The sequence below is a fragment of the Eulemur rufifrons genome, chromosome 15 (assembly GCF_041146395.1).
Source record: "Eulemur rufifrons isolate Redbay chromosome 15, OSU_ERuf_1, whole genome shotgun sequence".
Lineage (NCBI taxonomy): Eukaryota > Metazoa > Chordata > Mammalia > Primates > Lemuridae > Eulemur > Eulemur rufifrons.
In genome coordinates, this window is record NC_090997.1 from 86,385,370 (window position 1) to 86,398,496 (window position 13,127).

At 40.2% G+C, this 13,127-nt stretch overlaps 1 protein-coding gene across 1 annotated transcript in view; it reads left to right on the forward strand.

Moving 5' to 3' along the window:
* Positions 1–13,127, forward strand: part of ECT2L (epithelial cell transforming 2 like) — an 83,478-nt gene that overhangs the window by 47,729 nt on the left and 22,622 nt on the right. Inside the window, exons 9-12 of the mRNA XM_069488223.1 lie at positions 342–470; positions 6,630–6,722; positions 8,257–8,439; positions 9,996–10,099. Coding sequence (XP_069344324.1) covers positions 342–470; positions 6,630–6,722; positions 8,257–8,439; positions 9,996–10,099 — 509 coding nt within the window. The remainder of the gene's footprint in view (positions 1–341; positions 471–6,629; positions 6,723–8,256; positions 8,440–9,995; positions 10,100–13,127) is intronic.

Below are 13,127 nucleotides of genomic sequence, written 5' to 3' on the forward strand. Positions count from 1 at the left end.
CATTTCTACTTTGGAACTTGGTCGCAAAATCCCAGGACTTGACTAGCCCCCGCCCTGACCCCTGCGGGAACCTGGTAACTCACCCCGCTGCACAGCGGAGGCAGAAACGCAACGTCCTAAACCTAAGTGCACAGTGTCCGGGTAATCCTGCGTGCGAAGGGGACCGTGGCCATGGTGGTGGCCCTGACATGGTGCAGTATGAAGCAGAGGTGCCTTAAAGGTCTTGGTCTCACAGGCAGATGTTGCCTTTTTGAATTTGTGGTTGCATTTTCACAAACTGCCAATAGTTTCTGTTCATGATAATGTTACAAACTAAGATGACATTTTGATTTTTTCCTCAGGCTATAAAATTGGTATTAAAAATTTGCTGAGGCCTGACGTGAGGAACTTCTGGGAGAAATTAGGAAGCTATGTGGCTACTGAAAAAGAAGGGGGTCACGTGGACATCTTCGTGCCCCTTGGAGCGTCAGGTCAGCTTGGAACACACTACAGGCCACTTTATGGTGATATGCTGTGCATGTGTGACGTGCCTCCAGGTCAAACGACTCGGTCACATTTCAATTTTTTTTTTTTTTCTCTATTTATGCCTCGTATACCCAGGTATTTGGGGGAAGTAAGGGTTGGGGGTAGTGGTTAGAGCAACTGATCTGTGCAGAGATAAAGTCACTGTGGCAAGACCCAGCAGCATTATTCATATTTATTCTAGAAAACACAATAAAATCAGCCTCCATATTACTCAGCTATAAGAAATAACAGTGATATAGAATCTCTTTTGTTCTCCTGGAGGGAGTTGGAACCCATTCTACTAAGTGAATTATCCCAAGAATGGAAAAATAAGCACCACATGTACTCACCAGCAAATTGGTTTCCCTGATCACCACCTAAGTGTACATTTGGGAATAACACCAATTGGGTATCGGACAGATGGGGGAGGGGATGGGTGTATACCTACACGATGAGTGCATTGCTCACCGTCTGGGGAATGGACACGCTTGAAGCTCTGAATCAGGAGTGGGGGGCAAGGGCAATATAGATAACCTAAACTTTTGTACCCCCATAATAAGCTGAAAAAAAAATTAGAATACATATGTAACGAAATGTATCCCAATAAACAAACAAAAATATCAACCTCCATCGTATAGGGGAAGGTGCCTGAATAGCATAGGACCATAATCATTCAATCTGAGAAACCCCCTGCTGAGTACTGAACCTGGAGAAACTATGAACTTGGTGACAGACCAAGGACCTGAACTGGAGTCCGCCCAGGCCACTTTTTAGCTGTGTGGCCTTAGGCAAGCTTGTGGGCCTCAACTGCCACATATGGAAGTGAGGATAATAGTATTATAGCTTACCTTACTTTAAGGAGTTGTGAATATCAAGATGATGTAAATATTTAAGTAATAAAAAGAAATAATGCTGTAAATACTTAGGTAATATTAAAAGCAGTGAAGTGCTTTGTAAAGATGAGCGTGATTGACAATCACTGAGGTTGCTGGTAAGTGTCTGCCTGTCTAGAATCAGCCACTAGGATTCAGAGTTGATTTCAGTGCTTGAAGAGAAACTTCAGAAACATTATGTCAAATTCAGTCTTTGGATATCTTTTAAATAAAAGTTCTGTATCCAAGCAGAGCAGGGGAGAGGGAATGTGAAATTATATTTTCTGTTCCTTAGGGAACTGTGAGTTTTAAGGTTCTTCCTAATCCTCAAGTTTCACAGGACTATTCAACATATGGGAAGCATGCCCCTGGCGGGCTTCAACCAGGGGAAAGGAAAAAACAAAAAAGGATGGGAAGGAGTTTAAAAGGAGACAAAATACAAAATATTATAAAAATCTTTTTGTAAATAATTTTACAGTTATTCCAATTATTATATATGTACAGTATATATATACACATATGTGTATATGTGTATATATAATCTCAGCTATGTAGAAAATATGCATAGATTCTAGAAGGAAATATACCAAAACATTAAAACAGCACCTATTTCTAGATGTGTTTTACAATTTTTCTACTTTTGAAATCAGGTTTAAATGACGTTACAAAGAATGTGGATAGTGTGATCCCACTGTTTAAAACATACATATATGTGGGGTGGCATACATATGTGTAGAAAAGGGTTTGGAAGGATATATACCAAGGTGTTAACGCTAATTGAATAGGATGATGTGAGTTTTCCTTTCTTTCCCCTCCCCTTTTAAAAATTGTCTTTTGTTTGCTTCTATTTTCTATAATGAACAAATATCACTTTTATAATGAGAGATAAGCAAATTTTTTAAGTGGAATAAAAGAAAAAATATGGGAAAGTTAAGTATTCAAAGACAGAGTAAGAGGAAAGAACAGTGGATTTGGTGACATAAAAATTATTTCAAGTGAAACTTAATGGCAGCCAAAGAAAAAAAATACATTTCCTACCATCATTCTGGGGCCTAACACCATCCCTAAAATTTTCATCAAATGTCATATCCACCTGGATGAGTCATCCAAGACACTTGACTTCTCAGCCTAAATCTCTGTTTTTCTACCAACTCAGCATCACTCTTGTGCTTATCAGCCCCAGTAGCTGCATCACCCCTGAACTCTTGACTTCAAGCATTTGTCTCTGAGCACCACTTCCAAGTCATGTGCTCAAATATCCCCCTCCAGTGATTCTTTGCCTAAGACCCCCTGTCTACACACTCCCACTTTCCAGTCCCTACCACCATGCCTTCACCCTTGCTTCCTTCCTTGTTAAACTTGGACTTAATGGTCCAACATTATCATCACTCCCTTGCAAAGAATTTGAACTTCCTTGTTTCTTTCTCCTGGCTAATCCCAAGTTATTTGGCTAATCCCAATGCTGGTCAAAACACAACTCTCTGCGCACCTACTCCTGCCTGCACTAGAGCAGCTGAAGACTGTTGGAGAAAGTAGTATTAATATAGCTGTGTTAATTGGCCTAACTTTGATGACACGAATGTCAAATGGGATTGCAACTCTGATGAGCAATCCTTTGACATTTTCTTGGTAAATTCATTTTCCCACTTTTTGAGATGACAATTTTATCTCCTCTCTTTAGACAATCTTTCAATAACCCTATCTCTCAGCTTTTGACCTCACCTTTTACTTCCCTGAGAAAACTGAGTCATATGAGAACTCCCTGATTCTCCTCCCACCATCAAATCCACCACTGCCTACACCTTATACTTTTCATTTTCTGTCTTCTCTTCTGTTCTTTTTTTTTTTTGAGACAGAGTCTCACTTTGTTGCCCGGGCTAGAGTGCCGTGGCGTCAGCCTAGCTCACAGCAACTTCAAACTCCTGGGCTCCAGCAATCCTCCTGCCTCAGCCTCCCAGGTAGCTGGGACTATAGGCGTGTGCCACCATGCCTGGCTAAATTTTTTATATATTTTTAGTTCAGCTAATTTCTTTCTATTTTTAGTAGAGATGGGGGTCTCGCACTTGCTCAGGCCGGTCTCGAACTCCTGAGCTCAAGCAATCCTCTCACCTCGCCCTCCCAGAGTGCTAGGATTACAGGCGTGAGCCACCGTGCCCAGTCTTCCCTTCTGTTCTGATGGAGGAAACACCTCTGCTCCAACCAGACCAGCCACTCCACTTGGACTCTCTCCCATCGCCTCCCACCTCAAGACTTCACTCCTACACTCCAATCCTCTCCTAAGCCTCATTTCTCTCTCTTTAGTGGCTCATTCCTGTCAAATCAGGAGCACCTGTAGAATATCCTGTCTTTTTAAAAAAAAAGACAATAAGCTTTCCCTCACTTCTTTTTAAATTGACAAAACCAATGGGTCTCAAACTTTAGCGTGCTTTCAAATCACATGGGGGACCTGTTAAAGTCCATATTGCTGGGCCCCACCTAGAGTTTCAGACTCAGGTCTGGGGTGGGGCTGGAGAATTTTCATTCCTAACAGATTCCCAGGTGACGGTGATGCTGCTGGTTCCAGGCCACACTCTTGAGACTCACCAATCCATTTTCACTGCCTTTTCCTCCTCGCCTCCCATCCTCTCCTCACGCTCCTCCAAGGGGTCTCTTTATCACCACTGAAACTGGTTTTGGAAGACTCCAAATAACTTCCACGTGCTCAAATCCAGGGGTCCCTGCTCCATCCTCACCTTGCTTTGACTCCTTAGAAGCACTGGAGGCAGATAAACACTCCCCGTTGGAACACTCCTTCTCCTCGTGTCTCCTTTCCTTGCTCCCTCCTACCTCAGTGTCCCCTTCTCAGTCCCTTTTGCAGGCTCTCCTCTCTCTGCAAGACCCCTAAGTATGCCCCAGGGCTTGATCCTAGATTCTCTCCTTTCCACATGCACACTCTCCCCCTGGCAGTTTCACCTATTCCTATAACTCTAAGTTCCATCTATATGCTGAAGGCTTCTAAATTTATGTCTCCAGCTCTGACATCTCTGAGCTGAAGACTCATATCTAATTCCGACTTGACATCTTCATATGGATGTTTAATTTGCATGTCTAATAGACATCATCTCAGAGTTAGCACACCTCAAACTCTTGATTACCTCCCCAGCACCGAAACTACCCCTTCCCCAGATTCCTCAGTAAAAACATCATTCACCCAGTTACTGCACAAGCCAAACATTTAAGATTCATCTTTTGAGGAGCATTATTTTTAAAATTTTAAACAGCTTTATTGAGGTATAATGAACACAAAATAAACTGTACATTTTTAAAGTGTGCAATTGGATAAATATCGACATCTGTATACCTACCCTAAGAAACCATAAAACAATCAGGAAAACAAACACATTCATTAGTCCCAAAAGTTCTCTCATACCACTCTATAATATCTCTCTCTTGCTTCTCCGCCCTGCCCCCAACCTGAGCAACCACTGATCTACTTTCCCTCATATTTGCATCTTCTAGAATTTTCTATAAATGAAATCATACAATATGTATTCTTTTTTTCTCAGACTTCCTTCACTCTGAATCATTATTTTAGATTCATCCATTTGATGCATTTTATCAATGGCTCTTTCCTTTTTCCTGCTGGGAATTATTACATTGTATGGATATACCATAAATTGGTTATCCGTTCATCTGTTGATAGATTTTTGAGTTCTTTCTGGTTTCTGCGGTTACAAATAAAACTGCTATGAACATGTGTGAACATATGCTTTCATTTCTCTCAGATAAATACCTAGGAGTAGAATGGCAAGGTCATATAATAGGTATATGTTTAACTTTTTAAATGCCAGCTAAACTGTTTTCCAAAGTGGTTTTACCATTTTACATTTCTACTAGAAGCATATGAGAACTCTAGTTGCCTAGCACTCCAACACTTAATTTTAGCCATTCAAATGGGTGTGTACTGGGGGGTATCTCATTGTGGTTTTAATTTGCATTTTTCTAATGACTAATGATGCCCAGCATCTTTACATGTGCCTATTTGCCATTCAAATGTCTTCCTTGGTTGAAGTGTCTGTCTCAATCTTTTGCCCATTTTAAAAACTTGGTTTTTTGTTTTCTTATTAAGTTTTGAGAGCTGTTTATGTATTCTGGATAAGTGATTTACAAACATTTTCTCCGGTCTACGACTTGTATTTTCCTTCTTTGAACAGTTTCGTTTGAAGAGAAGTTCTTAATTTTGATGAAATCACATGTATGAAGTTTTTCTTCTATAGATCATGCTTTTGGTGTCATATCTAAAAACTCTCTACCTAACCAATGATCACAAAGACTTTCTCTATTTTTTTCTGAATGATTTATAGTTTTAAGTTTGACATTTATATTTGTGATCCATTTGATTCATTTATTTTTAATCTTTTTTAGAATATGAGGTATAGATTGAGTTTTTTTTAACATATAGATACCATAATTTTTTTTAACATATGAATACTAAATTGTTCCATCACTATTCCTGGTAACTACTATCCTCTTCCCAGTGAATTTCATTTGCACTGAAATCAGTTTGAAATCAATTGACTATATATGTGTAGGCCCACTTTCGGACTCTCTTTTATTTCATCCATCTATTTGTCTATGAAAATATTAGCACCAGTAAGTGAGAGACATTCCAACCTTTCAGCTACTGTCATCTTGTTTCCAGCAGTAACTGAAGCATTTTGGAGTAATTATTTATTCTTGGGCCACAAATAATTAAAATAAAGTACCCATTATATTAATTTCATTCCAAATAATTCAATCTGTATGCTGAATTCAGTAATTCAATATATATGTTATGTCACTGAAGAGCGGGTGAAATTAAATTTGCCCCACTAAATTTTAAACATCACATTCCATCCTGTATTTAACTGTTTTAAATCTGTCCTCTTTACAATGAGACTTCTCCTTTGAGTCAGACCATTTTAGAAAATATATGTAGATTTTTCTCTATCTTTGGGCTGAGTATTCCAAATTTGAAAATAAGCCCTAGGTCAAGCTGCATGGCCTCTTTCCCCACCCTGTTGCTTAATCCTCATAAATGAAGTGCTTCAGCTACAGTATTTATGGGTGAACTATAATAAAGTGTTTATGGGCTCTTTACTGGAGGGGTTTGAATGGAAGACGAGAACTGCTAGCAGCCTTTCTTGGCCAGCTCCTTAGTGCTCCTAAGTAATATTTAACTGTTTCATGGCAACACCTGTCAATAAATTAATGGAAGTATTTTTGACTATGCAGAGGCAGGAATGGAAGTTCTTTCTCAGCTGGCTCAACTAACTGGCACGTTCTTTACTGCCCCCACTGGGATTGCAACTGGCTCTTACCAACACAGTAAGTATACATGGGAGATGACCACCATGCCCAATAACACACCCTCTCCAGGATCAACAGAACACAAAGTACAGTTAATAGGACCGGTATGGCCTGGGTGCGGTGGCTCACGCCTGTAATCCTAGCACTCTGGGAGGTCAAGGCAGGAGGATCACTTGAGGTCAGGAGTTCAAGACCAACCTCAGCAAGAGTGAGACCTCATGTCTACTAAAAATAGAAAACATTAGCTGGGCATGGTGGCACATACCTGTAGTCCCAGCTACTCAGGAGGCTGAGGCAGGAGGATCACTTCAGCTCAGGAGTTTGAGATTGCTGTGAGCTAGGCTGACACCATGGCACTCTAGCACAGGTGACAGAACAAGACTCTGTCTCAAAAAGAAAAAAAAAAAAAAGAAAGAAATAGTACTCGTGTAGCCAATGTCAATGACTGTCTTTCATTCCTTCTCTGAATAGATGCTATCACTTCCCAAACTAGGTAATCTCTCATCAGTCAGTCATTTGCTTACAAGGCGATTATAGCAATGTCAAACATTTTCCCTTTTAAAGCCCCCCAGATTCCTTCTTAAGCAGAGCTTGGAGTGATGTAGAAACTATATAAAGCATGGCTTCTCTACTCCCACATGCCTTCCAGGACTGGGGAGAGCTGGCGTGATTGTGGAACTCATAAGGGAGAAGATTCTATGTAGATATAACAAAAGCACATTGACCTAATATATTGTTGAAGCAGAGGCCACTTATTAATTTTAGTCAATGTAGCAACATCACCAAATGACAGCGTATTTGGCACCACAGGGAGTGGGACTGGCCTAGCAGAGCACAGCAGGGTGAGGATGGTGTTGCTTGCAATACAGGTTTTCTTTTTCTGCTCCTCTGCCTCCCCTTCCTCCTGTTCACCCTCCTTTTCCCTTCTTTTTCTCATTCTTTTTATAAAAGAACATGTCATAAAGCATTTCACATGTCTACCAATAAGAGTAGAGGAAACAAAACAAATACCACCTTTCCATTCAGGACAGAAAATTAAATTTAACATACCATTGCTTTTCAAGGACAGAAACTTTCTTAAGCACTGGGTACAGTCACATAGAGAAATCTGTAGAGAGAGGTGGCCATCTGACATAGTTTAAGAAAGATACAGGGTTGCTGACACCAGGGTTGACAGTCAATGGCCTAATGGGGAAACCAGGCAGGGTGGTTTCGTGTATTGTCACTTTTAGACTGGGAAGATAAAGCAATATATTCTCACTTAGATGACCTCTCTGCTTCGTGATGGAAAATTCAGCAGCTATTTAATTTTTGACTTTACATAGAATATATCACCTTGTCTATCAAAAAGGAGGCAGGCATTGGAAATGATTCACTGAGTTTCTAAATTTACTTTGGAAAACAGACTATGGATGTTCATTAGTCTTCTAATGAGAAAGGATAACAAACCTGATACAAATACAACTAAGTGCTTGCTGTACTTTAAACACAAAAGTAGAATTCTCTCATCTAAGTTCATGTCTGCAAGAATAAAAGGAGAAAATAATGTCAGTTCTCAGTGACTGGCTGGGACCCCCGAGGGAAGGGGCGCCCCCTTCCGTCTACTTCAGCCAATCGAAGCTGCAGACGTGGTCCAGCCTCACGGACTTCCTGGAAGACACCTTGAAATCAGTCAGGAAGCAGTTACGTCCTCTCTTCAAGGAGCTGCAGAAGAGCATCAGTGGCAGGATGATAGGTAAGAACTCTTGCGCCTTCTTTCACAGGTTAATCATGAACTTGGTTTCATACCCAGAGCAAATACAAGTTTAGGAACAGTGCAGGTAAATTTTAACTTTTAAACATTCTCAGTAAAAATTTATCCCTTATGTTTTTCACATTGCCTTTCAAATATAATGAATTCCCACTGAGAACAAATATATTTGTATTACAATAAAAATGCTGAAGCTAGTTCCTATTTTTAAATGTTACCATTTTATTAATTCCTATCTATGTCTGTCAATTATTTACCTAGACAAAATTTGTGTTTGCTAAGCCGGAGAGCTGGGTCCTTTTCCCACTAGAATTTGGGCTACAAGTTAAGCACCTCTTACACCACAGCATCTAGTACCTAAATTGTTCTACAATTTAAGTCCTATTTATTTTCTATCTGAAATACGTACTTTGGTAATGGACTCCATGGCCTTTGTTGAGCCTATTGGACATCACTGAATTTATTTTCCTTTCATGCCCCATCCCCATGATCCAATGATCACAATAGAACCTTCTGGAAACAATTTACTGCCTCAACTTTGCATCTTCGCCTAAATCAGTCCATTTTTAAAAATGAAGTATTTTTCACCATCTGGGTAAAGAGGGTTTTTTTCCCCACCTGTAACTACCTATTCAATTTTTTTTCTAATGCTTCCCATCTGACTACAACACCATTTATCAATAAGGTAAGTCTATATCTATGCCTTTCTTCTTTTCCTCTGCCCAACTCCTTATTTAAGGTCTACTTACATAGTTACTATCTATACAAGAGCTGTAAACACACACGTGTGCATGCAGATATTTTATCTTTCGATATATATCCTACATTTCTTTACATAAATGTCTCCAAAACAGGGTTTTGTCTTCTTGTGTTTATGTCCTACCTACTCTATCACGTTTAGGAGGTGTACAACCAATATTTAAAAATAGTTTTGAAGCTATAAACACGGAGAAATTATTTCTCTTGGCTCTTTCATCGATATTAAGGACTAGAAAGAAAAGCAGAAAGGTAAACTTTTTAAAGATAGAAGTATTTTTTGATGATATATGTAGACAATGAGAAGTCGAGAGAAAAAAATGTTTTCAAATAAATGCATGTTGTTCAAAGTGTTTAAAAAACTAAAAGATGTCTGTGTATGTATGTTTGTGTGTTATTTCCTATGGACTTAAAATATTTATGTATTTGAGCACAAAGATAAAGGGAGTGTAAAGGAATTTTTGGTAGGACTGAAAGTCTAACATTTAAATTATGAGAAACATATAGGGTTCTTTTTCATGTGTTCTCCCTTATCGTCCAATTTATAGATTTCATTTCAATATCAGCTTTGGCAGGATGGGTATTTTTTATATGCTGTACATTTAAATTGCTTTGGCTCATTTTGTATCTTAGCATAATAGACATCCTCGTGGCATAATGGAATTTTGACTTCTATTTTTTGCATTTTTTCCCACTAAAAAGCAACTGTGAGGACAGAGTTGTTTTCTTTTCGATCATCTCTCTTACATAAATTAATTCCAGGGCATGTGGCCTTGTATTTACAGGGCAGTTTATGTTTGACACCATGAGTGTGGCCCACGTGCTGAGTAACCAGGAGACCGCACAGGCTCTGGCAGACGGGTTGATGGAGCTGTCAAAAGAAGGTTCTGTAAGTGATCCTTTGAAGAAAGAATAATATAAAAACCCCAACATTTAAATAAATTCTTAGTTTGCCTTTATCATTTTTTTACTGGTTTATCCTTTTCAAAACACAATCCTCAGACAAATGACATCAGTTTATAAAAACAGCCACTGAGAGATTCTGGGCACAAGATGTATTAGGTACACAAAACAGACAAGTGGGAAAATCTTCTAGGTTGTTTGAAGTTTATTGCATTGTGCACTGCTTTCTGTCTCATGCTTAATTTCAGTCAGAAGAGACTGCTTTAAAAATGTGTTGGTGGTTTTTTATATCATGTACACATTATTCAACAGTGAAACCAATTACTAGTATGAGGAAAACCTGAGAAAGGGTGAAGCCAGATATAACAAGATGAAGGGAAAGGGGCTAGATGAGAGAGGAAGAGAGAGAAAACACAATAGAACAGAACTAAGCCGGTCAGTGATTTGGCTGGCGACAGGGCAGGAGGTGGGGGTTGGACAGCCCGAAGCAACGTGTTCGTCAGAAACAAATCCTGGATACTCTCCCAGGAAAGTCGGGGAGGAGAGGCCAGCCCACAGGCCTGCTCTCCCAGCCCTGAAGACGCAAGGTTATAGGAAAGCGAAGTCTGCAGCTCTCTGTTTTGGGGAAGTCGGTACTAGGATGGGAATAGGGATGATGTTAACATACTTGATGCTCTACAAGGTCTTCCGTTTTCTAGGGAAATATTCTCCAATCCGTCTCTTCCACTGTCATAGTTCTACTTTGTGGGTGGATTTAACATGATCTCTGCACACATTCTCTCTCCTTACTGTCCTGTATCCGCTCTGATTTCAACATGGCTTCCTGGGTCAGCACTAGACACCTGCAGGCTTGGCTGTCCTGCCCGGTTTGGGTTCTGAGAAGCTGCAGTTTGCTGTGATTTGTCTCCTCCAAAGACAGCTCAGCAACCTGGCCAAGGCCCTGGCCAGCTTTGTTGATAAAATGAGCAGGGACGTTCACAGAGATGACTCTGCCTGTCTCCCGAAACACCAAAGAATTACTAAACATATTTGGTGTAGGCTCAGTGTCCTTATCCCCACCTAATTATTTAAAAATAACCATGTGTGATGTAATTTTGATAGTGCTCAAACCTATAAACTGAGAGGGAACCAAATTTGAGAGCCTCAGAATGTTTTCCCCAAAGTTCCGCTGCTGTCGCCTCTCTCCCAGGCCTTCTTCCCCCAGAAAACAACAAGACCTGCCTTGTCCCCTTTCCTCACTTGGCCAGAGGTTGCTGTGAGCCACTTTGATTCCAAAGATCTTGAGAGACCCTCCCACAAGACTTTAGCATCCTAACCGGATGGGGACAAAAAGTTGAACACCAAGAGTATATACGGTAACTGGAATATAAGACTAACTAAAAGGTCCCATGTACTGACTCTGAGTAACAGTCACTTTGTTTTCTGGACATGAAAATTAATTGGGTAGAAAGCTGAAAACTCTACTAAAATGTGTTCTCTTTTCTGCTGTATTGTTGATGAACTGTATTTCACATGAATGTCTTAAACAGAAATTTTTTTTGGGGGGGGCATTTTTTAGGACAGACCTCTGGAATTTTTGTCATATTTTCTGCTGAAGCAATGTGGTAAAGAGAGCAAAGATTTTGAAGGAAATGTTATTCTGACAAAATATGACCCAAAGACAACATTCAATGTATTCATGAAGGTAAACTTGCTGCTGTATTTTCATGCCATTGCTTTGCTGTAGAATTAGGCACGTGTGGTGAAGAAATTCATAAACAATAATGTTTGTACTACCCAGAAAGCTTTCAACTTGTTATTTCTCCTAAGAACTTCATTTTCATGGACTATTATAAGAAAGGGTGTTTTGGGCTGGGCACAATGGCTCACGCCTGTAATCCTAGCACTCTGGGAGGCCGAGGCGGGAAGATGGCTCGAGGTCAGGAGTTTGAGACCAGCCTGAGCAAAAGCGAGACCCCATCTCTACTAACAATAGAAAGAAATGATCTGGACAGCTAAAAATATATATAGAAAAGAAAAATTAGCCGGGCATGGTGGCACATGCCTGTAGTCCCAGCTACTTGGGAGGCTGAGGCAGGAGGATTGCTTGAGCCCAGGAGTCTGAGGTTGCTGTGAGCTAGGCTGACGCCACGGCACTCTAGCCCAGGCAACAGAGCGAGACTCTGTCTCAAAAAAAAAAAAAAAAAAAAAAAAGGATGTTTTGTAATTTCATAATATGAATAACATTTAAGCCACTTAAAAGCATAAGCTGCACCATGTTGACTTGAAGAACACTATTTGGTTGTGGAGGAAGAATTAGAAATTTGCATTTTGCTTTGCCACTTAGTTTAGTCCTGAGATAAAGAGAATGTGTGTGTGTGTGTGCAAAAGAGAGAGAGAGAGAGAGAGAGAACTAAGAACGGTTCTTTTTTTCTTACTTGGGATTCAAATTCATAAAAGAAAAAAGTGGGTTGAAAGTTAGTTCTCCAGGCAAGAAAGAATAATTTTGCCAGTACTGTATTCAGAATCCATACATTCTTGGTTATGTGAAATAATCAGGATTCAGGAAATGCTAAGAGTTGCATTATCATTCAGAGGGCTGATGTAGGGGGAAATGTCATTTTAGGACCACTTTATGTTCATAGCAAAGTCACATATCTTTGATGTTTGAAGGTGTGAGATGCCAGTTCCTAGCACTAACTCTCCATGGAGACTGTGAGCAGAAATGGACTTCTGAGTTCCCCCAGCAGGCAAATTGTTTGTTGCACTATTAACGTGACATTCTGGAGGTATTTGCTCATGCACCTCTGGAGGACAACACAGGGCAGGTCAAGGGCAGACACAGAGGACTGCTGGTGGCAGCGTCCCCTCTGCCAAGCTGCTGATAACTCATTCAGCAACACAAAAGACCTGCAGTTGTTCAGACCAGCCCCCCCCTTTTTTTTTTTTTTTTTTTTTTTCAGAGACAGGGTCTTGCTGTGTTGCCCAGGCCACAGTGCAGTAGGGTCATCATAGCTCACTGCAACCTCAGACTC